This window comes from Palaemon carinicauda, chromosome 13 (assembly GCF_036898095.1).
Source record: "Palaemon carinicauda isolate YSFRI2023 chromosome 13, ASM3689809v2, whole genome shotgun sequence".
NCBI lineage: Eukaryota > Metazoa > Arthropoda > Malacostraca > Decapoda > Palaemonidae > Palaemon > Palaemon carinicauda.
Window position 1 is genome coordinate 123,238,057 of NC_090737.1, and position 12,500 is coordinate 123,250,556.

A 12,500-nucleotide genomic window follows, 5' to 3' on the forward strand; every position below is an offset into this window, starting at 1 on the left:
AAAACACGTAATTTTAATCTTAAATTCTCCGTCAAAATATACTGTTCTAATCGCATTTCAGTAACATACAGGTGACCGTAATTTTACCATACTTTGTTATTATCTTTTACGGGTTGGTGATCGTAATATAACTCCTTTACGTCAAAATATCCGTTTTTAAAACGGTAGATGTCCTGCAACATTTATGCCAGAAATTTTACGGTTTTTTTTCCAGGCAAATTTTTATCAGTGTAACTACATTGATGCAACAATTAAATGTTAAGTGGTTCTCAAAAGATGAAAGCCCATTCTTAGAGACTTTTGAGGCGTATTGTATTCAGAGTAAAACCATGTAAGTTTCTTGGTAGATTGAACGTTTTGTATACTTATTTACTTCACTTCTTTTAAGGGCTATTTTCTTTGTCCTATCACACAGGGGAACCCTGTGCCTACACTGTGAAACATTTGCCGTTAAAAAATGGTAAAATGCCTGACAAAATTTTTTCCCAGGAGTTTTACCGTTTTAAAAACTGATATATTGACGTTTAAAGAGTGATATTAAGGTCACCAAACGGTAAAAGATAATAACAAGGTAGCATAGAAATTACGGTCGTCTGTATTTTACAGAAATACGGATGAGAACAGTAGATTTTTGCGGAGAATTTCCGATTAAGATTGTTTTTTTTTTTTTTTTTTTTTTAACAGAGTAAAGGACCTGTAAGATCAGTTTATCCTATTCATTCTTAGGTGTTTAACGTACCACACAGCATATTACGTGTTTTTGTCAAATACACATTATCGAAACGCCTAGAAAACAAGAAAGTCTTCAGTTTCTTCTTGAAATCCTTAATATCTTCAGTCTTCCACATGTCCAGTGGGAGCTTGTATAGTCTTGGGTGCGTATTCACTGAAATATGAACAGGAAAAGTCCAAACTATATCTTATGTTTGAAACATCAACGGGACACCACGAACCACTTTTTAAATGATTTTGAAGTGAAGGAAAGTTGGATTGTAATCTCAATGATTTAGGCTATTGGCTTTGTTGGCGCTTTACAATTGTCGTGGTACAAGAGCACTTAGATATTTAACTGCTAAGAGAAGTTCGTGGTGTGATAATGACAGGTTTGTATGAGTTTGCTATTCACTGTTACAACCTACTTCAACTCTTAGCTATACTAAAACCCATGTCCATTGGAGAGAGAGAGAGAGAGAGGAGAGAGAGAGAGGAGAGAGAGAGAGAGAGAGAGATTTTCCAGATACATTTAGTATACTGTACCTATTTCTTTTGGTACTCGTCACGAGAGAGAGAGAGAGAGAGAGAGAGAGAGAGAGAGAGGAGAGAGAGAGAGAGAGAGATAACAAACTTATTGCAAATAAAGAACTTCGTGGTTCATGACATGACTATTTTGCATATAAAATTTTCACGGAATCCTCTTAATACATCTTAATTTTCTGCGTTTATTTACAAAGATTCACTTCCTATCCTTTATGGTCCCTTAATGTTTGTTGAATATTTTGTTTGACTTTTACTCTGATGTTATTGGAGCATATCTTATCAATCATCAATTACTTCAACCAGTCTTGGGTTGTAAGAATTATCCTATATATATTTTTTATTTTATATATACACTTATTGGTTGTAGGATTGAAAAAAAAAGTATAATAAACTTTCCATAATCCTTCCATTTATATTTTTATTTTCTATACAATTATTGGCTGTCGGATTGAAAAATTGTATGGTAAACTTTCCATAATACTTGTTATTCCCCCAGTCCATTTTAGTATGAATTCTAAGAAATTACCACTTAAAAAATAAAATTATTAAAGAATAAATATAAAATTCTGGCATCCATAAATTCGTACAATATTATTTAGCTTTGAAAATTGCGAGAAAACAAACAAACCTTTTCATTTTCCTTTCCTTTTCTTTCAGATACTCGAGCTCTTCCATTCGTCGATACAAATAAAAAGAATACAGGAAGATTCTCCAAAAAGCTCCTGTATATCGATCGAGGACCCAGTCTAATTTGACCCTCGTTGACCCCCTGCTGAGAGGGCAGTTGTACCCTGTGACTACTCTGGCCTTCACATTAACCCTAATTGGTCAAGTTTTTACAGTATTTCAACCACGAGAATTCAGTTACAGGGTTACTTTGGTCGAGAGATAAGAGATTGTGATCTTATGTAGAAAAAAGTTGTAAGGATCGTACCTAAGTGACTTTTTTCTGTATAGAACATTGACCATAATTGGCCCAAGGTTTCTACAGTATTTCAACCAACAGTATTCAGTTACAGGGTTACTTTGGTCAAGAGATAAGAGATTGTGATCTTGTTATGTGGAAAAAAAGTTGTAAGGATCGTACTAAAGTGACTTTTTTCTGTATAGAACATTGACCTTAATTGGCCAAGTTTCCACTGTATTGCAACCAAGAGAATTAAGCTACAGGGTATTGTATTTCAGCCAATAGAATTCAATTACAAGGTTACTTTGGTCGAAAGATAAGCGTGTGTGATCCTGTTACGTAGAAAAGAGTTGTAAGGGTGCTTCTAAAGTGACTTTTCTGTGTAGTGCATTAACCGTAATTGGTCAAGTTCCTACTATATTTCAGCAAATAAAATTGAGTTAGAGGGTTACTTTGGTCGAGAAATAAGAGTATGTGATCCTGTTGTGTAGAAAAGGGGGTGTAAGGGTCCTTCTAAAGTGACAGTTTTCTGTATATTGCATTGACCCTAATTGGTAAAGTTTCTTCTGTATTGCAACCAAGAGAATTGAGCTACGAGGGTACTGTATTTCAGCCAAGAGAATTAAGTTTACAAGGTTACTTTGGTCGAGAGATAAGTGTGTGATTCCTGTTATGTAGAAAAGAGTTGTAAGTGTACTTCTAAAGTGATTGTTTTCTCAATATTACATTGACCCTAATTTGTCAAGTTCCTACTCTATTTCAGCCAAGAGAATTAAGTTACAAGGTTACTTTGGTCGAGAGATAAGTGTGTGATCCTGTTATGTAGAAAAGAGTTGTAAGTGTACTTCTAAAGTGATTGTTTTCTCAATATTACATTGACCCTAATTTGTCAAGTTCCTACTCTATTTCAGCCAAGAGAATTAAGTTACGGGGTTACTTTGGTTGAGAGGTAAAAGTTTGTGACCCTGTTATGTAGAAAAGAGTTGTAAGGATTGTATCAAAGAGACTGTTATCTATATAGTGGATTTTCCTAAGACTGATCACAATGTAAGCTGCAATGGAATTGCTAGAGCCATTGGTCCTCCTTAGTGGCCTTGATCCTTCTAGTTCTCATGATCGCCCTTACTCAAGTCGTCCTTGATGGTAACTTGTTCCTCTTACTAAAAATTCCATTATTACCGCGATTCATATACAGTTTGTAGCCCTAGTATTTCAGTTGAGGTTATAACTGCCAAGTGCGCAATTCCTTCGAAGAATTCTCAGGTGGCTAGTTTGAGGAACGACCAGTTTGTTTAAATAACTCGAATTAACTAATATGTTTCCAGTTTAAAGCATCGTAATTGGTACGATTTACTTGAATACTATACATAACTTGAGAAACGAAGACGAAAAAAAGACGAATTTCTTGGAAGAATTTCCGGAAGAACGACCAGTTTTGTTTAAATAACTCTATTTAAACAATATCATTCCAGTAAAAAAGCATCATAATTAGTACGATTTTCTGAAGGAAAAAAAAAACATTACATAAATTAAGAAACGAAGACAAATTCTTTGAAAGAATATCCAGGTGGCAAGTTATGAAGAACGACCAGTTTGTTTAAAATAACTCGAATTAACTAATGATTCCAGTATAAAGCATCATTAGTACGATTTTCTGGAATACGTTACATAACTTGAGAAACGAAGATGAAAAACGACATGGAATTTAAAAACAGCTTTTAATAGAAAATTATGATCTAATTAAAAACTTTTGAAGAAGACAGTAAAAAAAAAAACATGTATTTGCACAATGACCTCCTCCTTCGCAGCCAATTCGATTCAAAAGCTGTTCTGAAACGAAACACAATGAAGTGATAGAGAGGATCTGACCTGAAACAGGGCCCGCTTAGATCCTTTTAATTAGGTTTGGGTTAATGTCGATCACATTCATTTCGTAGGTGACCTTCCCCCTTTGATGCAGTCAACCAATGCCTTATCTGCTTCACCCCGCGGGCCCGAGAAGTTAGATCTACGTAGAAAAGACGTTTTTTGGAGTATATAATAGATATTACTTTCGGTTGATGAAGAGTAGACAGATCAAAGGCCAGATATTTAAAGTTTCCTTGGTGTTGACCATCCCATAGAAATGAAGGGAACTTTGTAGAAACTAAGTTTTTTGGAGTATTTAATAAATATTACTTCTGTTAATGAAGAGTAGACAGATCAAGAGCCAGATAAACGTTTCCTTATCGATGAACGTCCCATAGAAAGGAAGAGAACTTTGTAGAAAAACACGTTTTTTTGGAGTTAAAATAGATATTACTTCTGTTGATGAAGAGTAGACAGATCAAGGGCCAGACATTTAACGTTTCCTTATCGATGAACGTCCCATAGAAAGGAAGGGAACTTTGTAGAAAATAGGTTTTTTTGGAGTTAAAATAGATATTACTTCTGTTGATGAAGAGTAGACAGATCAAGGGCTATTCTACTTCCCATAGAAAGAAAGGGCCGTATTGAAAGTGCAGCTTCCCATGTGTCTTGGTCAAATTGCTCTTTTGAAATGTATTTATTAAAGCATTTATTTGCATAAATAAATTTCGGGCAGCTACGTAAAAAATGCAACCAACATTGTGATCATTAACCACTGACTTCTTGGTAATTAAGAAAATTGTTTTTTTTTTTTATATAGTAGAAATTCATCTTACGAATAAAGGCCCTGTTATCCAGAAAATTCCTCGAGCCAGAAATTGGTCATTGTTGATAATTCCATTAGCATATGCACTTATCAAGACTTAAGGAAAAAATTATCATCGATCAAATAAAATTACATTAAGGTCAATGAACATGGAAGCATTGTCATTTTAAAAGAATGTGTGTTTAAATGTATTAACTTACGTTATACCGCTTTTGGAATATAATCCATTAACATGAATGTTCTGTGTTTCGTAGCATCAGCAATGGATGTAGTAAGAAATTTGATGTTGTCCTAAGAGGTGTATCCATTCCCCTGTTAATCAGAAAAAGAAAGAAATTCTAGAAAAATGATTGAAAAAATTAATTCTGAACAAAAGTTTTTTCTTGGACAGACAACTGTAAGCTCGTTCTACTCGCTATCACCTTGATATAGTTTCCATCAAACTGATATCTGAAAAAAGGAACAATTACTTGATCACGCTCAAGATGCAAAGGAATTATCCCCTGATATTAGGTGTAATTTTGGCCTCCTGGCTCTGCCAAGTCACACCCAGCACGACCCAGAATCGAACGCCCTACGCGGGCTTCCTCCTGAAGCCGCAGGAGGAAAAGATGTGGCCACGAGACCCGAAGTCAAAAAGGAACCATGACCCTTACGCCGAATCCGTCGTGTACCTCGAAACCTCCGCCCAAAAACGCCCTCAAGCTGGATATTCTCTTTCGACACCGCCCGCGCCCAACAAGCGCATCCTAGCCCGCTCTAATGCTCACGATTATAATCTCCCTCCGCCCATTTCGACTTCGTCGTCCTCGTTCCTGTCTTCCTCCGGTGGTGTGTTCGATGCGTCCAAGACAATCAAGAGGGATTACAGCATGGACAAATGCAGTCGAGAACAGCAGAATAATTCTGCCAAGGAGCAGAGAGATTACATCAACAAGTACATCACTCTCGACTATAATGAAGCCAGTGAGAATATCACCATCGGGTTTTTGTCTTCGTTTCCCAACAATAAGGTGAGTTTCTCTCTCTCTCTCTCTCTCTCTCTCTCTCTCTCTCTCTCTCTCTCTCTCTCTCTCTCTCTCTCTCTCTCTCTTTTGGTATAACCTAATTACTATATAGATGTAAGCAATATTATTGTTACTATGTAAACAATTGTCTGACACCAATTGACTCAATAAAATGATCAAAATCATCTCTCTCTCTCTCTCTCTCTCTCTCTCTCTCTCTCTCTCTCTCTCTCTCTCTCTCTCTCTCTCTCTCTCTCTCTCTCTCTCATTACAACTTCTCTTCTTGTTCATGAGTAGTTATACTAAAATATTTTTGAGAATTTCTCCTACTGTGTCATTTAACAATTCTCTCTCCCCCTCTCTCTCTCTCTCTCTCTCTCTCTCTCCTCTCTCTCTCTCTCTCTCTCTCTCTCTCTCTCTCATTACAACTTCTCTTCTTGTTCATGAGTAGTTATACTAAAATATTTTGAGAATTTCTCCTACTGTGTCATTTAACAATTCTCTCTCTCTCTCTCTCTCTCTCTCTCCTCTCTCTCTCTCTCTCTCTCTCTCTCTCTCTCTCTCTCATTACAACTTCTCTTCTTGTTCATGAGTAGTTATACTAAAATATTTTGAGAATTTCTCCTACTGTGTCATTTAACAATTCTCTCTCTCTCTCTCTCTCTCCTCTCTCTCTCTCTCCTCTCTCTCTCTCTCTCTCTCTCTCTCTCATTACAACTTCTCTTCTTGTTCATGAGTAGTTATACTAAAATATTTTGAGATTTTCTCCTACTGTGTCATTTAACAATTCTCTCTCTCTCTCTCTCTCTCTCTCTCTCTCTCTCTCTCTCTCTCTCTCTCTCTCTCTCCTCTCTCATTACAACTTCTCTTCTTGTTCATGAGTAGTTATACTAAAATATTTTGAGGAATTTCTCCTACCGTGTGACATAGTAATTCGCCACTTTGTTTTGAAAATTTGTACCATCATTATAATTCCATCCAGCTCCGTCTCAGAAGGAAAGGGATCTCTGTTTGCGAGCGTTCATTTTCATGGACACGTACTGCACTTGCATGTAGTTCTCAACTTCAACGGGACATGTATATGCTAACCTGAGCCTCCCTAAGTAGTTTCCATGTCGTTGTCCAAAAGCAGACGACTCGAGCTTAATGCGAAGAGCTTCTCTCTTGTTTCCTCGTGAATGTAAACAAAAAAAGAAAATCGAGCAATTTGGGAAACTTGTTTAGAACGTTCTTGATATAGTTGACTTTGAGGGAGCTATATAATTCGTTTGGAAAATTAAAAAACTGAATTCCTTCATATGAATAAAAGCTGTTAAGTTGTACATTGTGCGAGGTGGTTGTTAGATACTAACAGAGAGGCGAGATGAATGCAAGTGAGGTTTATTCATCAGATAATGAGCTTATATACAAGCAATTGAGAGCAATAATGTCACAAAAATTCAAACCAGATAATCGTGTGAGGTGGCCGTTAGGTGCTAACATAGAGACGTGATGAATGCAAGTGGAAGTTTTTTCAACATACAACGAGTTTATATACAAACAGTTGGGAGCAACAATGTCACAAAAGTTCAAACAACACAACATGCGATGGCCAGCTTAAGCAGGTTTTTCTACTATCAGTGCGGAAGAGAGCGAGAGATAAAAAAGCAATAGCATTACAGTATATGAACGTGTATGAAATACATGTGCCGTAGAGCATGCTACGCTGTTACGAAATATGTATACAGGCTTTAGTTGAGAACACTTCTTCCTTACAGAATAATAAAAATAAATCCATTATATCCGTTCTATATTAAGGGGTCGAAGTTTTACTAATATTAACATTACTACTGGGAATTTCAACATGAGAAATCCTATTTCACAATTTGGTAGAGTACAGGAGTAACTTGCCTCTCCTAAAGAAATTTTTATAGATTCACAAAACTTGCATAATTCCCCTCATCGGTTTTTTTTTTTTTTTTTTTTTTTTCCGTGCAAGAACCTTCGTATTCATAATGCTTTTAAGTTAATGATAAAGAAAAAGCACCAGAATGTTCAATGAAACTTAATTCAGGTCATGAATAGTAATACCATTAACACTTTATGTATCGCATTTTTTGATAAGGAGGTTTGTCGTGGCCGATGTGGTAACGTCCCTGACTGGTGAACGCCAGACTGTGGTGTTTGAGTCCCGTTCAAATTCGTTAGTTTCTTTGATCGCTGCAACCTCGCCATCCTTGTGAACTAAGGGTTGTGGGTTTTGGGGAAGCCTTAAGGTCTATCTACTGAGTCATCAACAGCCATTGCCTGGCCCTCCTTGGTTCCTAGCTTGGGCGCTGATCATATGTATATATGATCAGTCTCTAGGGAATTGTCCTGCTTGATCGGGTAGTGTAACTGTCCCTTGCCTCTGCCATTCATGGGCGCCCTTTAAACATGTTGTAACACATATTACCCCACTCAAAAGATCCAAGCTCTTCGCGTATCTCTGGTGATACATTTGATCAAATAAGTTCCACGATTACCACGAATTGAAGGCGTTCTTATTTCACCCGATCATCCAGATATATCACAGTGACTTCAAAGGCATTGATATTGCAAAGCCTGAGCCCTCTTCAATGCTCTTCATAAGTCAAAAGCTACCCGTCTCATAACGTTCAATCGTACCATGAGATGGTGCAGTTGTTTTTGCTCTTGTGCTTTTTTTTTTCGTTATTTGGACTAGTTTACCTGGATAGATGTTTTTACTCTTCTCCTTTTTATTGTTATTTTTGACTAGTTTACCTGGATAGCTGTTTTTACTCTTCTCCTTTATATTGTTATTTTGACTAGTTTACCTGGATAGTTGTTTTTACTCTTCTCCTTTATATTGTTATTTTGACTAGTTAATGTGGATAGATGTTTTTACTCTTCTCCTTTTTATTGTTATTTTGACTAGTTTACCTGGATAGTTGTTTTTACTCTTCTCCTTTATATTGTTATTTTGACTAGTTAATGTGGATAGATGTTTTTACTCTTCTTTATATTATTTTGACTAGTTTACCTGGATAGTTGTTTTTACTCTTCTCCTTTATATTGTTATTTTGACTAGTTTACCTGGATAGTTGTTTTTACTCTTCTCCTTTATATTGTTATTTTGACTAGTTTACCTGGATAGATGTTTATACTCTTCTCCTTTATATTGTTATTTTGACTAGTTTACCTGGATAGTTGTTTTTACTCTTCTCCTTTATATTGTTATTTTGACTAGTTTACCTGGATAGTTGTTTTTACTCTTCTCCTTTATATTGTTATTTTGACTAGTTTACCTGGATAGTTGTTTTTACTCTTCTCCTTTATATTGTTATTTTGACTAGTTTACCTGGATAGTTGTTTTTACTCTTCTCCTTTATATTGTTATTTTGACTAGTTTACCTGGATAGTTGTTTTTACTCTTCTCCTTTATATTGTTATTTTGACTAGTTTACCTGGATAGTTGTTTTTACTCTTCTCCTTTATATTGTTATTTTGACTAGTTTACCTGGATAGTTGTTTTTACTCTTCTCCTTTATATTGTTATTTTGACTAGTTTACCTGGATAGTTGTTTTTACTCTTCTCCTTTATATTGTTATTTTGACTAGTTTACCTGGATAGTTGTTTTTACTCTTCTCCTTTATATTGTTATTTTGACTAGTTTACCTGGATAGTTGTTTTTACTCTTCTCCTTTATATTGTTATTTTGACTAGTTAATGTGGATAGATGTTTTTACTCTTCTTTATATTATTTTGACTAGTTTACCTGGATAGTTGTTTTTACTCTTCTCCTTTATATTGTTATTTTGACTAGTTTACCTGGATAGTTGTTTTTACTCTTCTCCTTTATATTGTTATTTTGACTAGTTTACCTGGATAGTTGTTTTTACTCTTCTCCTTTATATTGTCATTTTGACTAGTTTACCTGGATAGTTGTTTTTACTCTTCTCCTTTATATTGTTATTTTGACTAGTTAATGTGGATAGATGTTTATACTCTTCTCCTTTATATTGTTATTTTGACTAGTTTACCTGGATAGTTGTTTTTACTCTTCTCCTTTATATTGTTATTTTGACTAGTTTACCTGGATAGTTGTTTTTACTCTTCTCCTTTATATTGTTATTTTGACTAGTTTACCTGGATAGTTGTTTTTACTCTTCTCCTTTATATTGTTATTTTGACTAGTTTACCTGGATAGTTGTTTTTACTCTTCTCCTTTATATTGTTATTTTGACTAGTTTACCTGGATAGTTGTTTTTACTCTTCTCCTTTATATTGTTATTTTGACTAGTTAATGTGGATAGATGTTTTTACTCTTCTTTATATTATTTTGACTAGTTTACCTGGATAGTTGTTTTTACTCTTCTCCTTTATATTGTTATTTTGACTAGTTTACCTGGATAGTTGTTTTTACTCTTCTCCTTTATATTGTTATTTTGACTAGTTAATGTGGATAGATGTTTATACTCTTCTCCTTTATATTGTTATTTTGACTAGTTTACCTGGATAGTTGTGTTTACTCTTCTCCTTTATATTGTTATTTTGACTAGTTTACCTGGATAGTTGTTTTTACTCTTCTCCTTTATATTGTTATTTTGACTAGTTTACCTGGATAGTTGTTTTTACTCTTCTCCTTTATATTGTTATTTTGACTAGTTTACCTGGATAGTTGTTTTTACTCTTCTCCTTTATATTGTTATTTTGACTAGTTTACCTGGATAGTTGTTTTTACTCTTCTCCTTTATATTGTCATTTTGACTAGTTTACCTGGATAGTTGTTTTTACTCTTCTCCTTTATATTGTTATTTTGACTAGTTAATGTGGATAGATGTTTTTACTCTTCTTTATATTATTTTGACTAGTTTACCTGGATAGTTGTTTTTACTCTTCTCCTTTATATTGTTATTTTGACTAGTTTACCTGGATAGTTGTTTTTACTCTTCTCCTTTATATTGTTATTTTGACTAGTTAATGTGGATAGATGTTTTTACTCTTCTTTATATTATTTTGACTAGTTTACCTGGATAGTTGTTTTTACTCTTCTCCTTTATATTGTTATTTTGACTAGTTTACCTGGATAGTTGTTTTTACTCTTCTCCTTTATATTGTTATTTTGACTAGTTTACCTGGATAGTTGTTTTTACTCTTCTCCTTTATATTGTTATTTTGACTAGTTTACCTGGATAGTTGTTTTTACTCTTCTCCTTTATATTGTTATTTTGACTAGTTTATGTGGATAGATGTTTTTACTCTTCTCCTTTATATTGTTATTTTGACTAGTTTATCTGGATAGTTGTTTTTACTATTCACCTTTATATCGTTATTTTGATTAGTTTATATGGGTAGATGGTTTTACTCTGCTTTCTTTCGTTATTTTCTTTTATTTAGCTGGATAGTTGTTTATACTCTGCATTTTTTCGTTATTTTGACCAGTTTACCTGGACAGTTGTGTTTACCCTTCTCTTCTCTTTCGTTATTTTCTTCAGTTTACCTGGATAGTTATTTTTACTGTTCTCCTTTATATCGTTTTTTTGACTAGTTTACCTGGATAGTTGTTTTTACTCTTCTGCCTTTCTTTCGTTATTTTCTTTAGTCTACCTGAATAATTGTTTTACTCTTCTTTCGATCATTATTTTGCTTTGCTTACTTCTCCTTTCGTTGGTTATTTTCTTTAGTTTACCTGGATAGTTGTTTTTACTCTTCTCCTTTATATCTTTATTTTCTTTAGTTTACCTTGATAGTTGTTTTTACTCCTTTCTCCATTTGTTCATTTTTTTATTCATTTTACCTGGACAACTGTTTTTACTCTTCTCCTTTCGTTTCTATTTTGCTTAGTTAAGCTTGACAGATTTGAATGACTAATATTAGAGATTATATCAGTTTTCTTAAATGAATTACGTTTCATTCTGATTGTCTACAAGATTATGGACCTGGGTGTCCTATTTTTATGCTTGGGGAGTTAGAACTATTGAATTAATACCTCCTAGAAACATTTAGGGATTACTGTAGTAACTTGTGGATCAATCACTTCAATGAATATGGACTATCATCAAAGAGTGTTTAGCTATTAAAGTATTAGAAATCTTACTTAGATATAAGTGACTCCATCCATATTCAATATCTGAAATTTACATATAATTAATATTTTCCTCCTTTTTTAATCTCCTCCAACGCAGCTAGCTTTAGGCGCTCTTCCAATTGCCGTCGAAGCCGTGAACAACGACCCGACTCTCCTCCCTGGAAAGCGACTCTTGTACGAAGTGGCCGACGTTGGAAACAGCAACCTGGAGGCTCTGGCCGCTCTCTCCATCCGCCGGATGACTGCCATGCGGGACGCCGGTCATCTGGCCTTCATAGGACCCGATGACAATTGCGCCAACGAGGCTCTGGTAGCAGCTGCTTGGAATTTACCAATGATTACCTATGTGAGTATCTTCTCAAACTGTTAATTACGTATTACATTTCTGCCTAGGCCTTTATCTTAGTTTTGGATGTACTGTATATGTCTGTCGTATTTGGCTGTTTTTATGTATGGTCGAGATGTTTTTGTTAGTAGCTGTCTATAATTAGCCAATGATTACCTATGTGAGTATTCTCCCAAACTATAATTACGTTTCAATGTTTTGGTATTACATTTTTGCTTAGGGCTATATCTTAGTTTTG

At 34.7% G+C, this 12,500-nt stretch overlaps 2 protein-coding genes across 3 annotated transcripts in view; one reads left to right on the forward strand and one right to left on the reverse strand.

Moving 5' to 3' along the window:
* The window catches only part of LOC137651786 (sulfotransferase 1A3-like), a 7,924-nt gene extending 7,076 nt beyond the window's left edge, over positions 1 to 848 (reverse strand). Inside the window, exon 1 of the mRNA XM_068385003.1 lies at positions 772 to 848. Coding sequence (XP_068241104.1) covers positions 772 to 848 — 77 coding nt within the window. The remainder of the gene's footprint in view (positions 1 to 771) is intronic.
* Positions 849 to 3,890: 3,042 nt separating this feature from the next.
* The window catches only part of Gyc32E (Guanylyl cyclase at 32E), a 93,350-nt gene continuing 84,740 nt past the window's right edge, over positions 3,891 to 12,500 (forward strand). Inside the window, exons 1-2 of one of the 2 annotated variants that reach the window (XM_068385786.1) lie at positions 3,891 to 5,851; positions 12,014 to 12,262. In XM_068385786.1, coding sequence (XP_068241887.1) covers positions 5,324 to 5,851; positions 12,014 to 12,262 — 777 coding nt within the window. In that variant the 5' untranslated portion in view covers positions 3,891 to 5,323. The remainder of the gene's footprint in view (positions 5,852 to 12,013; positions 12,263 to 12,500) is intronic. The other variant, XM_068385785.1, reaches the window with a different exon arrangement.